This window comes from Podospora bellae-mahoneyi, chromosome 2, assembly GCF_035222275.1.
Source record: "Podospora bellae-mahoneyi strain CBS 112042 chromosome 2, whole genome shotgun sequence".
Taxonomy (NCBI): Eukaryota; Fungi; Ascomycota; class Sordariomycetes; order Sordariales; family Podosporaceae; genus Podospora; species Podospora bellae-mahoneyi.
Genome location: NC_085881.1, coordinates 3,281,327 through 3,294,420, shown reverse-complemented (window position 1 = coordinate 3,294,420; position 13,094 = coordinate 3,281,327). Strand labels below are relative to the sequence as shown.

The following is a 13,094-nucleotide window of genomic DNA, read 5'->3' as shown; positions in this document are numbered from 1 at the left end:
CGAGATAGCGTCGTCGGGACGGGAGGGGGAAAAAAAAAAAAACAGAAATGAAGAAAAAGAGAACAACAACAAGAAAATAGAGTTGAGAATCTGGTGTTTCAAGTTTCCCTCTTGACACCAAATGCTGCTGCGCCCTGCCCTGCTTGCGCGTTCGCCCGTCTGATCTGGCGTCTGATCCCGAGCTTCTGGTTGGCTATTGGCCCTGGGAATTCCAGGCGGCGGCTTGGTCAGTGCTGAGTGGGGCCACCCCTCCAATCGTTATTTTTAGTAAGAGGCGAGATGCGCTAAGCCCTGGGGTTGATGGAAAACTGCCGGGACCCTTGATCTTTGTGGGGCACCACTCTTTCCTCAATCTTCACCATTCTTCAATTTTCTACCACATAAAATCCTCCAGGTACTGTAGAATATAGAAAGCTCACTCCTTCTTCAAAGCATCATGCCCCCAATTCTTCAAACTCTTATAACTCCTCCCCTCTGCATCCTTCTTCGCCTCCCCCTCCTGCGCCAAATGCCGTTTGCAATAAGCCACCACTTTTCTCATATGGGGTATATCCCCCTCCTCATACCCCTGCGGATCCCTCTCCGGGTTTTTGCTCAACATCTCAACAATATGTCTCCCGCTTTCGTGTCCTATGCTCTCCCCCGACCCATCATCTTTTGCCCAGCCGGAGGACGTGGAGGCAGAGGTTGTCAGCCAGTCTTCCAGTTCCGGGGCTGTCATGTTGACTAGTTCGTTGAATTCTCTGTTCACATCTGTCGTTAATGCATGTTGGCATAGGTAACAAGGGTGGTGATGGTGCATACTGGATGACGGTGGAAGTGTCTTTGACCATTTTGACTGTAGATATCGTGAACTTGGAGGTGCGGATGTGGATTTGAGCTGTGTTATGGATTGCAATATGAGTAGATAGCAAGTTGAGGCGAGGTCCCCACACTCCCTCTATCAAGCCATCACATCACCTCACTACACTAAACCAAGACACCAACGTCATTACATGCCCGCCATTCATCATACATCATTGTTCACATTCTCTCACCACCCTCTTCAATGACCTCACACAGCTATATCAAAAACACTCATTTCTGGTATCAACCTAAACTAATACCTCAGGCTACCAGCCCTCACCTCAAGAAATCAAAGAAAAAACCGCCGATACCCTCGCTATCTACCCCAACCCCCACCCATAATACCTAGTTTCGCTGTGAAAAACAGAAGAAAAGAGGGCATATTAAACGCCAAACCATTAACCCCCAACCCCAATTTTGTCCCCCTCCCCCTTCCCTATGCGCCGCCTTTATTGAACATAATACAGTAGCTATGAGAGCCCCCAGATCTTGAACCTCTCAGACAACAACAACAAGAGAAGAAATTTCACCCCATCCTCAAGCTTCTTAAATCCCCATCCCTCCTTTCATCTTGTCCAGTCATCTTCAATCTGTCAAAAAGGGCCAACTCCCTGTTATGTCGCGGTAACAAGAATGAAGGAACCGACAGATCAGACTAGACAACCCCTCGTCCCCGTTAATCTTCCATTGAAAAATGAATGCAGATGCAAACCTGATTTTGACCTAATTGTCAAGGTCAAACTGTGGATCTTTTCGCCCTGTGACCGTGATGATAGTCCCTCCAGAATACCACGCCCCAAGTGACTATGAAGAATGCAGAATATCCTCCCCAAAAACGCCAAAAACACACCCCTCCCCCCCTGTTATGCGATATCGACCTGACCCAACCTAAACTCCATGTACGTCTGATGCATGTACCGCCGAGATGGAAAAGATGCTTGAGAGCAAAGTCTACTACTCCCCCTTCACCTTGTGCTCCCTGCCAACCCTGACAATCAACTCAGAATAGGCGTTCTGGATCTGTTTCTTACTGCAATTGGCATTGTTGTCCATAAAGAGCTCAATCACTCCCACCTTGCTCAGCGTGGGCCTCTCTCTGACCAGAGCCTTGAGCTTCTCCTGCAGATCGGGGGGCAGTGGCTGGTCAGATTTCTTCTTGCGCGTTCCAGCATTAAGAGCCTGGAACGCATCTGTGGGCGTGGTACAAGAGGCCTGTGTAGCAGACTGCTTTTTGGTCTTTGGACTCGAATCCGAACCGGATGACGATTTTGTCGCCTTCGCAGCTGCGCTCGACTTCTGGTTGCCTGTCTCAGATTTGGCCGGCTTGGAGGTCTCCCAGTAGGCGGCGGAGAAGGGATCGACGCTGTGGTGATGTTCAAGTTTGTCTAACAGCTGGTTAGCAAGGCTCGGCGTGACCGGGGGAATGTGTGGTTGCTTACCAAGAATAAACTCCATCCTCAACTTGTACATCTTCGGCTCAGATGTGCCACGCTTGCGGTTTTCCCAGCACAGTCCGCTGCTCTCAGGCTCCATCCCCCCAGAAAACACCATCCGTGAGGGCCCCACGTCATTCTCATCGTCGAGGAAATCCGCCATGTCCTCATCCTCGTCTTCATCATCTTCATCATCCAGGGACTCAATGTCTTCGCCATCCTCTTCCTGCCACTCAGCCTCAGAATCGTAGTCATAGGCCAGAGGGAGGATGTCTGTACGGATTGGGCGCCTGGCGAGCTTCTTGAGAGCACCAAGACCATTGGGGTAGTCGCTGATGGTCCCAATATAGGGCGGCCGCACATCCTCGGAGAACTTGATGGAGATGACTGGAACCTGATTCAGGAGCTCCTGCAGGTGGTTAGCTTGCTGAGAAGTCCGAGACTCAGATGATGAGACTTCAGCCATGATCTTCTTGACGCTTGGGAAAGTGCGGCCACGTTTAACCTTGAACGGAAGCTCAAGAACCTCCATGGCATTGAAGCGAGAGGAAGGGGTGTGCGTCCGAGTGCCGTTGATGTACTCGTCAAGAATCTTTGTCTGCACCTCCCGAGTCTCCTCATCCATCTGAACTGGCGCTGGCGCCAGCTTGACATGCTCCTTGAGATAGAAGTCCTTGAACATTCGTTGATAAGCAGACTGTCCGCTGGCCTGAGTCTTGGTGGGTGTCTTTGTCGAGGTCGTCGCATCACCGCTCTGAGATTTGACGGCTGGCTGGTCCTTCTTGGATGTGCTGGACTTCAAGCCGAACATGCTGGTAAGAGTCGCTTGGCTGCGAGCCTTCTTGGCCGCCTCCTCCTCCTTCTCCCGCTTCTTCCTCTCCTTCTCCTCCTTCTCCTGCTTCTTCTTGGCTAGCTCATCTTCCTTCTCCCGCTTCTTTGCCTCCTTTTCCGCCTGCTTTTGGCGCTTCAGTTCCTCGGCCTTGGCAGCTTCCTCAGCCTTCTTCTGCTTGGCAGCTTCCCTCTCCGCCTTCTTGGCCTCCTCCTCCGCCCTCTTGGCCGCCTTCTCTTCAGCACTCAGAACGGTACGCTTCCTCTTTTCGCCGGTTTTCTGCGTGGGATCGGTGCTAGCAGTGGACGGCCCATCGGCTGGTGCCTTGGTCAGGATGACTGGTGGGGGGCGGGAGGGCGTATCAGGAGCTGTTGTCTCCCGGTCGGGCCGGCTGCTCCCAGATGCTGTCAAGCCGGGAGGTATGAGCGGGGGCGAGCTCAGAGGAGAGTCGAGATCGTCATCGTTGGCCACCGAATCATCATTGGTGGTCTTGGGTGATTTGATCTTCTTCTTCGCGGGGCTGTCGTTATCGTTCTCCTCTGTTGAAAGGTCATTCGTCAACACCCAGCATCGATATGTTGCTGCTATATCAGGCCAACACGTACTGTCACTTCCGGTGCAAGGCTTTGGCTTGGGTCCCTCCGACTCCAAAAAGTCCTTCAGAGTCCTCTTCTTGTTCGCAGACGCGGTCGGCTTGGGATCCTTGCTCGGGTCCTGGGGGGTGGACTTCATTTTATCGGTAATGCTGGAGTCCAATGCCTTCGAATGGCTTTCTCTCTCTCTCTCGATCAGTAGGCGGTTCGGGATCGCCCGGTCGGTTCAAGATGCTAATTACAGCAGAATGGTAGGTAGTCGAACAGGTAAGAAGAAAGAAAGAGGGGTGAAAAGTGCAAGGTTCAAATCATGGCCAGCGGTGAAGAATGCCGGGTATACGCTCGATATTGAACTGATCAGTGGGAGAAAAGATGTCGAAAATGATTTCTCTAGAAGCCCGACCGCGAGTTGCAAGTTCAGATACAAATCGGGAGGTGGAGATGTGGTTGTTGAGAGGTTGAACTGAGCAAGCACTTGCGGGCCAATGATTGGCAAATTGCTTGAAGGCCCTGGTTTAGCCTGGGCAGAAACGCGTTCCGGTCGCGCGTCCTTAATCAAGAGAGCGTGTTGGTAACGCGTCAAATTAGCGTAAAGTAAGTGTGTACTACCCCTACCTCTAGAGTGGCTTGGGCTGTGGCTGGACTTGAGTGTGCGGGAGCGGGTAGTGTGGCTGGTATCTTGGTCTGGGGTACTTGGGTGACTGGGAAAGCAGCAGACTGTGGAGGCGAGAGTTGGAGGTTGAAGTTGAAGCCTGTCACTGAATATATATCTCTCTACGCCATGATCACTTGACTTTGAGCGAATTCACCTTCCCATTGTCACTATTGACAAAGTACTGTATGCCTCTTCAACAATACAAAGTTCGGGGCATCTCGATGTTTTTCATTTGGTGGTGAGGCCAGTTGCTCTCAAAAGTTCGGCTATTGTAGATGGAACTGAGGGTTTTGGGCAGGCGCCAAAGTCACGTATAATACCCCGTGGTATAGGATCGACTTCCAAGGAACTCATCACGACCAAAATCCGGAATAATAGCCGCCAAACCCCTCTGGCAAGGTTTATTAGCTATTGTCTCAAAAGGGGAACCGTTGCTCTGGTATATTCTGTCGTCATCGATTGATCTCCATGGCACCGATTAGCAGCCTACAACGTCACATGAAGAGGGGAAGTGTACACAAAACGTTAGGTATCCAAAAGAAATTCTTGATCCGGTGAAAATTTTGCTGAGGACCGAGTCCTGCTTTTTCCGGCCCTGGATTTGCTCCAAACCAAACTGTATACTATGCTACATGCCATGACCAGCATAAACAACAGACAGCGAGTGGCGGGTATGTTATGTTGAAACCAGAAGAAACCCATACTGAATCCATTGCGCTAACTATGCTTTGAGTGACGGCCCATGAACGATCGTTGCCCTTGAAAAAGAGGGGTATTGGTGCGAAGCAAAAGTGAAAAAGAAACAAAACGCCAAAGACCCATCCATATTAACCCTCCATAGCATTTTCAATCGGGGTTGGCAATATACAAGCGGCCAGTCGTGAGAGTCATTGTTCTCTCGTCCACACTTCCTCGTCTCTTGAGCTCGTCTGGTGTTCTCAAACTCTTTTCGCGGGTCAACGAGGCATTTCTCGCACTGTTGTTGGCCACCTGTGCACTGTTTGCCTGGAGGTCAGGCACAGTGTCCAGTCGCTCGCCGCTGCTACCGCTGGCGAAGCTCTTTGCTTTCCCATAAGCCTCCTCGCTGGCGAATTGTTGCTCGCCCTGCGTGTCTTCCACCAGTGATCCTGACCGTTCGGGAGTTCCGTGCGGGCTCCACCGAGTTCCTCCACCTTGTGTAACCTGACCGAGGCCTCCGGACGAGCGATACGGTGGTGCTGTTTTCCTGCTGCTGGTCGTGCTGCTCCTGCTGGAACTACCTTGCCGGCGGTGATTGGATCTCTGAATGGTGGCTTCATCTTCGCTTTCCTCGCCCTCCACCTCCGTAGCACTAAGACGTAAAGGAACACCGCCGACGACGTTGAAGTTGCTTCCTGGGGAGTATCCAATAACGGTGGGTTTTCCGTGGTGTCTGATCTTTGCCGCAACCTTTCCGCCGGCAGAGCTGAGCCCGGTCGAGGTCCGACCGGCACTCACGGGTCCGAGCGAAGGGCTGTTGTTGGCTCCGACCACCTCGGAGTTAGCCCGCACCTTGGCCATGCGTTGCTGGGCGAGAAGCCTAGCATCTTCCTGCTGAGCGCGGTCGCACCATACCGTAGCCTTTTGCTTTCGAAGGAGGGCCACATAGCCTCCTGGCTGCTGGGGAGAACCGGGTGCCCCGCCGGAACGGCTCGAGGTCGATCTCCTGATGTCCATGGAAGGGGAGTTTCTGTAAGGGGCACCGCCGCTGGAAATGGTGCTGAACGTATTTACACTGGGAGACCGGCGCTGATGCTGCACATGAGGTTGAGCCAGATGTGTTTGCGGGTAGTAATTGTTTGGAGGGGCGGCCGGCGATTGAAAGTGGGCGGGAAAGATGTTCGACGAGGTTGTGCGGGTCCTGGAATGGGAATAGGCAATGGCGCTCATCGCCGGATCCATGGGAGGGGCTCGCCGGCGAGCATATTCAGTTTCAAGCATTGTTCCGGCCGGTCGCGCATGCGACGCCTGAACAAGCATGCGCGCAAGGGCGAGTAGCGGAGAGCGTGGTCGAGTTCGAGAGGGGCGATCGGTGCGGATATAAATGGCGTCGTTATCTCCAGGGAAACGGCAAGACTCGAATTGGTGGGTGTCGCAGGACTTTTAGCTTTTAAAATTGGTTGTCGTGACGGCCACGCCGAGGTTCACCAAGGGCGATTGGGCGGCCGCCGCTGAGAGAGTGGTGCTGCTAAGATGATAGCAACGGCGGATGGCAATACTGATTGGCGCTTGTCTAGTGAAGCTTGAAGCTTTCCCGAGGTCGCGGAGCAGGTCGGGATCGAAGATCAACAAGGTGAGGAGGAGGATTGGAGATGTTTGTGTCGTGGAAATGGATGATGGGGGAAGCGGGACGGGCGTGGTTCAAAAAGGTTGAGTTGAGTGACTTTGGAGTGGCCGAGACTTGGCGCTCCCACGTTGCATGCCCTGCGGAGACTGGGCAAGTTGATTCCTTGTCCGATGATGTTATGGTGTGGAGATGATCCGAGTGCCCGCGGCTGCGCTGCTCTGAGTGACAAGGGCGGCCTGACAAGCTCCGGCAAAGCTTCCCTGCTGTTTGCTCACCACACTGATAAGAGATCCCCTTCCTTGATTCTTTTGTCTTCCTCGAAATGATGCCGCCTTTCCTCGTCTCTCGTCGTCCTGTTTTTCTGTCCTTAATATCCAGCCTTTATTGAAGGATGAGCCGGACCACCATCCCACGTCCTGAAATCACGCCAAAGGGAGATTGCAATTGTGGAAATCGCAAGGGCCGCCGAAAATGACAAAACGCCGAGACCTGGCCCTGGGCTAGGACCAAAAGTGGGCTTTGTGCCTCCCAGCACAGCTGAACAAGGCTCGAAAGAAAAAAAAACTGAGGGAAAATGGTGCTCTGAACCGGCATCTATCTTGTAGCGAGGAAGCACATACCGTCCACGGTGAACACCTCAGTGGCTTGCTTCCTCAATATCCCTCTGCAGCTGTCTATCAAAAAAGTTGCCGTTTTGGGTGTTGATATTGATGTTTGCTTCTCAGCTGGGCTTGAAGAACAGGTCTTGATGGTGGGGTTGATTGGCGGGGTGGGGTGGTCCACTGTTTGATGCGCTGCAGCCTGACTTCTTCTATCAACATCGAGATCTTTCACTCATCATCATGGTGGTGGGAGAAGAAGCATTCATGTTTCTGTCGTCGAAAAGCAAGACAATTGCTGCAGAGTTGGCACACAATAGGCACACTGTCTCAGACTGCCGGCCACAGATGAGGGGGTATTTATGGCGTACTCACGAAACAACGTCAGAAACACTACTGAAGAGGCACAGAAGCACAGATTGCAACGTCGATATTACGGAACCAACATCACACACAATTACCATACATACATATGCCAACTGCAGATTCCATCACAGCGCCCAAACTCCACAAATCCCAATCGACGAAACGTTTCTTTCAGTGGCCGAGTGCATGAAGGGATTCACCACCTCCGCGGCCGGACCGGGCGACCATGTTGACTGTTGTCGCTCACGGAAGAAGAGGCTGAGCTTCCGTGCTATACCGCATACTTGTTGGCTTCAGAGCGATTGGTTGCCGCGATCTCGCTCTCCTATTTGGGACATAGGAAGACCATATGCAATGCGAGCAGCGGCTTGCATCACAGCGGCCCGGCCGCTTCTTTGGCCTCTTCGCCATGCCGGCTTCCCAAAGGGGAACACTGTTGCTGCACGGCAGATACCTCGCCAGCTGACGGAAACACACATCGCGAGGAATCGGAGAAATTAGAGCGCGCCACGCACGAGGCAAGGCGTCTAGCGCATCCCACGATGCTGTGTATCAGCAGAATGCCTTTCTTTTGATGGAAAACGAGCACTGCCTACTGGACAAGCATAAGAGCTCCCCCATCATCTATGATTAGGTAAATGTTTGCATCGCTACTACAAAAACTGACCAATGAGATGGCTTTCCAGGCCCATGATGGTTGCATGCAAGCGAAGGACAGTGGTCTGTGCCTAGGGCATGTCGATGGCGGGGCTGTCCCTCCGTGGGAAATGGCCTTCTCATCCGATCGCGTAGGACCGAGGCGATCCCGGCGCGGGAGGGAGCTTTAAACATGGGACGTTGGTGTCCTCGTGCCATTTCTTCCGTCGTCCGTTCGTTCTCGTGCCATTGAAAAGAAATCGGCGCGATATCGTATCCGCGCGGGCATATCCGGGCCAAGATTGTCGTGGTTAGCTAGTCTAGTGTAGTAGCACTCGTTCCTGCGGGAGCATCCTAACACAACAGCTACGAGCTCAGCCATGGCCTTCTTATATCTTTCCCCTTTACGCGGGAGCAGACTGGCTGTCGGGAACAGGCTTGTGAGAACCTGCGGGGTACCTAGCCAGGACCAGCCTTCCGGGCCTCGGTGCTTGTAAGGGATTCACCAAAAAGAGGTCGGCTGAGGGTTCGGGATGCCGGATATCCCCCAACCCAGTGTCTTGAATATCGATAGCTCGACAGGAATAGCTGAGACAATGGTTGGACTTGCCAATGAATGGTGGTTCGCCGCTTCCGACTCAGCTCCGGTTCTCAGGAACTGGATAAGCCGACATCGCAATTCGAGCATCGTCAAACGACAGAATGCGATATCTTGTCGGCTGTGAGGTCAGATGAGGGTTCGACCAGATCCTATTTCCCCTCAATTCAAGTTATATCACACATGTCGTGACGTCGCGGAACGGCAAGGAGAGCATGTCAGTGGTTAGGAGTGGGTAGGGTAGCCCTGCCGGTGGGTCCGTCGCTCCCGGGGGTCTGTTTTCTCTAGGCTTGGCTTCAGGTACCGTACCGCAAGCGCACACCGCCGAGGCCGCTGTGGAAAAGATGAAAGAAAAACTGGGAAGGGACGCGATTGTTAGCAAAGAACCTTGGGCGCGGTTTGAGTGATCTCTTCTCCATCTTCCCAAAAACTTGGAACTTGCACCCTCTTTGATCCAACGCCCGATGTCATCCAATCTTTCTCCATCTCTGGGCGCATAACGGGAACCACCCCGTCCGTACCGTACGTTCGTTCCACTCCTAGGTATCCTCACCTACCGATTACCTTACCTACCTACTTTTTCTTAATCCTGCGTGTTGATCTCCATCCTGATCCCGCGACCCGCGCGCTATGGTTGGCTTGACGTCATGAAGTAAGCAAAAACACCGCGATCAAATGGCGATGGCATCCCGGTACTGACAGCATGGCCAAGGTTCGCAAAAGAGCTTGAGCAGGACGCTGTTCCAGGTATGTACAAGATTCTTCAATTTCTGGGAGGTCAGCGTGAGGTGCAATTGGACCAACGAAGCGCGGCACATGCCGACCGAGACACACGTTGCTGGGTGATCGTCACGGAGCGGGACCCCAGCGGCCCTGGACCAAACAACACACGACGGACAACGCATTGTGGAGATATATCACACATGGTAGAAACAACTAAGCATTGTACTAATGCCGTGAGTGCCATGCAGAATGGCGCGTCAAGTATCTCAACTACAAGCAGGGCAAGAAGCACGTCAAGGCAGTCATCCGAGCCATCAACCGTGCAGCCGTCACGCCCACGCTGGCCAGGCGCGCAGAGGCCGATCAGCACCACTACAAGACTCCCTCTACCTACTTCAACATCGGCCACAACTTCACACCACCACCCCCGAAAGCGAACGATGATGGACTGCTTGGTGGAGAGCCGGATGAGACGGGAAAGGCCAAGGCGGTCAAGGAGGTAGCAACTCCACGGGACGATGAGCGATCAGGTCTGGCGAGGTCCCCAGCCAGTGAGGTTCAGTATGGCAGCTTTGGTCCGGTGCCATCTCGCTCGAGCTATCGGCATGACTTTGAGCTCCCTGCGCCGGCGATGAAAGTTCCATCCAGGACCAGTGAACACGGTGCCCCTTCTTCACCTCCCTTGAACCGACTGGCGTTGCACAGAAGCGCCTCCATGGTAGCTACGGTTCCGAGTGGCTATCCGACCCCCTCCAAGGTCAATCTGGGTGCAGATGGTACGCCTCGCCAACGCATGTCTCGGCTCTTCACGGCCGGGTCGACACACACGCGGAATGCGTCCAACAGATTTACTGGCGGGAACAAGATGGAAATCGGGATGCAAAATCTAGATTCCGTCCGATCTGCGGAACGTGACTTCTTTGTCTTTCTCGACAGCGAACTGGCCAAGATTGAGTCGTTTTACAAGGAGAAGGAGGATCAGGCGACCGAGCGGTTGATGGCACTGCGAGCACAGCTGCACGAAATGCGCAACAGGAGAACGGCCGAGATCACGGAAGCGAGGAAGAAGCGCGAGACAGGCCGGAATCGGAGTCCCAGTGATGACGACGCCGGTGAGCAGCAGGGCAAGGACGGCAGTCGTGATTGGATCGCCCCCTTGAAGGGCAAGTTTTTTAAACCGGGGCCCAATTCGAAAGCCCTCCAGAAGATGACACAAACACCGGTCATCCACCCTCAAAACGTCGACGAAGGGCGGGACTACGTCCGGAGACCACCTGGAGACGACGTTCCCTACCGAAGCGCGAAGCGGAAGCTCAAAGTGGCATTGCAAGAGTTCTACCGCGGCCTGGAGTTGCTCAAGTCCTACGCGCTGCTCAACCGGACTGCCTTTCGCAAACTCAACAAGAAGTATGACAAGGCGGTTAAGGCCCGCCCGTCATACCGATACATGAATGAGAAAGTGAACAGGTCCTGGTTTGTCAACAGCGACATTCTCGATGGACATATTCGAACTGTGGAGGATCTCTATGCCCGCTACTTTGAGCGTGGAAACCACAAGATCGCGGCTGGAAAGCTTCGAAACTTGAACAAGCGCGCTGGGGACTCCTCTGACAGCGCGTTCCGCAGCGGCATCACAATTGGACTTGGAGGTGTCTTTGCAGTTCAGGGGTTGATCTATGGAGCAGAGCTTTTGTTTAGCGAGGATGATGACCTCCGAACACAAACTGCATATCTGATGCAGCTGTACGGAGGGTATTTCCTCGTGCTTTTCCTCTTCATCCTGTTCACTCTCGACTGCCGCATGTGGACCAAGAACAAGGTCAACTATCCCTTCATCTTTGAGTTTGACCAACGGAACTTTTTGGACTGGAAGCAGGTGGCCGAGTTTCCTAGCTTCTTCTTTGCGCTCCTCGGCGTTTTCATGTGGCTCAACTTTTCGAGGTTGGGTGACTGGGAGGAGATGTACTTGTACTACCCGGTCGTTCTGATTTGCATTACCCTGGGCATCCTTTTTTTTCCGGCACCTATTCTTCACCACAAGGCCAGGAGGTGGTTCTTGTACTCGCATGTATGTTCCCCTCACTTTTTGTTTCTGGATGGCGAGCTGACTTGGCCCTAGTATCGGCTTCTCCTTTCAGGTTTATACCCAGTCGAGTTTCGTGATTTCTTTCTGGGCGATATCTGGTGTTCGTTGACCTATGCCACCTGTGTAAGTTGCTACCATAACCGTGCACGGCTGGATGGAATACTGACCCTCGGGTTCAGAATATCGAACTGTTCTTTTGCCTCTACGCCAACTCCTGGTACGACCCAGAGCAGTGCAACTCGTCTCATTCCCGCCTCATGGGCTTCTTCGGCGCCCTGCCACCAATCTGGCGTGCCCTCCAGTGCATCAGGCGTTACTACGACACCAAAAACGTCTTTCCTCATCTGGTCAACTGCGGGAAATACACCATGACGATCCTCACCGCCGTGTTCCTGAGTCTTTACCGCATCGAAAACAGCCAAGCCAACTTGAGTCTCTTCATCACCTTTGGCACGGTCAACGCGATCTACTGCTCCATCTGGGATCTGTTTATGGATTTCTCACTCCTCCAAGCCGGCGCTCGGCAAAAGCTGCTCCGGAGCATTACCGCCTTGCGTCCAGTCAGCATATACTACATCATCATGACCTTGGATCCTATCCTCCGCTTCTCCTGGATCTTTTACGCCATCTTCACCCACGACAGCCAGCACTCGACGATTGTTTCATTTCTTGTCGCCTTTGCGGAGGTTTTCAGAAGGGGTATCTGGACCTTGCTCCGTGTGGAGAATGAACACTGCGCCAACGTAGCGCAGTACAAAGCCTCCCGTGACACGCCCCTACCTTATCATTTGAATACCTCTACTTCCAGCGTGGAGGATACAACGCCCCCCGCCCAGCAGCAACAACAACCACCAGCTGGTCTGTTAGGTCCAGCTGCCATCAACCCTGCCACTCCGGGGGTTGATCAACAAGATCAGATCCGCCCGTTGGGCCAGCATCACAGAAAACCATCTACTATTCCCCCTCGCACACCGGCATCTCAGGTCCTCCATCGGACTCCTACCAATGTTGGAGGTGGTACTCCACAGAGCATTGCAGTTAGTGACACCCCCGCGGAGGAAAGCGGTCCGGCGGCGGCGTTTAGGAGACGGTATACAGACACTATTGGGAAGAAGTCGATTTTGCAGGCCATGGCGGAGGCGCACAAGCAGGACTTTGAGAAGAAGAGGTTGCCGTTGGGGTCGGAGCCGTCGTCTACGGCCAGACGGGGCAGCGCGAGACCTGATGAGGGGGATGATGAGGAGATTAAAAGTGAAGAAGAGGAGGAAGATGACGATGAGGATGACGAGACGGGGAGTGTGGAGGAGGAGAGGATGAGGGTCAGGGAGGCGGAGGGGTTGGTGAATAGGGCCAGGGGGGTTAATGCGGGGAGTGAGAGTGATTAGTTGTGTGTGAGTGATACCCGTCGAGGGGTGTTGCATGACA

General features: G+C 53.4%; 4 protein-coding genes across 4 annotated transcripts; 1 reads left to right on the top strand and 3 right to left on the bottom strand.

The window, feature by feature from the left end:
• Positions 1 to 415: 415 nt before the first annotated feature.
• On the bottom strand, positions 416 to 1,110 carry QC761_208800 (uncharacterized protein; the record flags this gene model as incomplete). The annotated part of the gene is made up of 2 exons (XM_062876618.1): positions 805 to 1,110; positions 416 to 743 (listed from the first exon to the last, which is right to left on the bottom strand). Exons 1-2 carry the CDS (start codon positions 831 to 833, stop codon positions 416 to 418), a joined length of 357 nt encoding a protein of 118 aa, XP_062735238.1. The 5' UTR covers positions 834 to 1,110.
• Positions 1,111 to 1,194: 84 nt separating this feature from the next.
• On the bottom strand, positions 1,195 to 4,431 carry QC761_208810 (uncharacterized protein). The gene is made up of 3 exons (XM_062876619.1): positions 3,714 to 4,431; positions 2,286 to 3,647; positions 1,195 to 2,231 (listed from the first exon to the last, which is right to left on the bottom strand). The coding sequence occupies exons 1-3, from the start codon at positions 3,838 to 3,840 to the stop codon at positions 1,801 to 1,803; spliced, it is 1,920 nt and encodes a 639-aa protein (XP_062735237.1). The 5' UTR covers positions 3,841 to 4,431; the 3' UTR covers positions 1,195 to 1,800.
• A 476-nt stretch (positions 4,432 to 4,907) lies between these two features.
• SYG1 (Xenotropic and polytropic retrovirus receptor 1) lies at positions 4,908 to 13,054 on the top strand (the record flags this gene model as incomplete). Its single annotated transcript, XM_062876621.1, has 5 exons — positions 4,908 to 9,512; positions 9,573 to 9,607; positions 9,832 to 11,651; positions 11,703 to 11,792; positions 11,849 to 13,054. Exons 1-5 carry the CDS (start codon positions 9,508 to 9,510, stop codon positions 13,052 to 13,054), a joined length of 3,156 nt encoding a protein of 1,051 aa, XP_062735235.1. The 5' UTR covers positions 4,908 to 9,507.
• Positions 5,203 to 6,354, bottom strand: QC761_208820 (uncharacterized protein; the record flags this gene model as incomplete). Its single annotated transcript, XM_062876620.1, has 1 exon — positions 5,203 to 6,354. One exon carries the CDS (start codon positions 6,352 to 6,354, stop codon positions 5,203 to 5,205), a length of 1,152 nt encoding a protein of 383 aa, XP_062735236.1.
• Positions 13,055 to 13,094: the final 40 nt, after the last annotated feature.